Source organism: Pterocles gutturalis, unplaced genomic scaffold (genome assembly GCF_000699245.1).
Source record: "Pterocles gutturalis isolate BGI_N339 unplaced genomic scaffold, ASM69924v1 scaffold44998, whole genome shotgun sequence".
In the NCBI taxonomy this organism is placed as follows: Eukaryota; Metazoa; Chordata; class Aves; order Pterocliformes; family Pteroclidae; genus Pterocles; species Pterocles gutturalis.
The window spans coordinates 1-641 of NW_010127297.1; the positions used below are offsets into that span (position 1 = coordinate 1).

Sequence of the window (641 nt, forward strand, 5' to 3'; positions counted from 1 at the left end):
CGGGGGCGGGAGGGCGGCGCGGTCGCGCTCTCCTCGAAGAAGGAGCCGGAGAAGAGGAAGAAGAAGAACAGAAAGAAAAAGGACTATGTGAACGAAGACGTGAACGGGTTTGTGGCGCACCTGAAGCAGAGCTGGCGGCGTGGAGGGGAGGCCGAAGCAGGCAGGGGTGAGCTGGAGAAGGAGGTGGCGATGGCCTTGAAGAAGGACAAGCGGCGGGGGGATAGGAGGCTGAAGAGGCAAGAAATGAAGAAAAATGCTATGGTGAGTGTTGCCTGGAGTCTTGTGTGTTTGCCAGTTCGTGGTAGCTTGTTAAAACGTGGGAAAAGCTTCGTGTGGAAAAGGGAGATTCCTTGTTCTCTGCTGGTCCTGCCAGGAGGCAGTTCAGAGAGGAGACCGAGTGCCTTAGCCGCTAGAAGCACAGTGTGGGCTAAGTGACATTCCAAGTTAATAAAGTTAACTTAAGTGTCTCAACTTTAAAACAAACAGTGAGATTCAACTGAAGTCTTCACCATTAGCGTGGCTCTTCCGGTTGAACACTGTTCTTGCTACCCTTTGGTGAATGCCCAGCCCCTCTCTTCTCCTGAATGAAATTAATTCAGTCCATCTCTGTATGTAATCCATGAGAACAATATTCCTGTGTA

General features: G+C 51.0%; 1 protein-coding gene across 1 annotated transcript in view; it reads left to right on the top strand.

Moving 5' to 3' along the window:
- Nucleotides 1-3: 3 nt before the first annotated feature.
- Nucleotides 4-641, top strand: part of ZCCHC9 (zinc finger, CCHC domain containing 9) — a gene marked incomplete at its 5' end in the record, with an annotated part of 5,352 nt that continues 4,714 nt past the window's right edge. The window contains one exon of the mRNA XM_010079231.1: nt 4-261. Coding sequence (XP_010077533.1) covers nt 4-261 — 258 coding nt within the window. The remainder of the gene's footprint in view (nt 262-641) is intronic.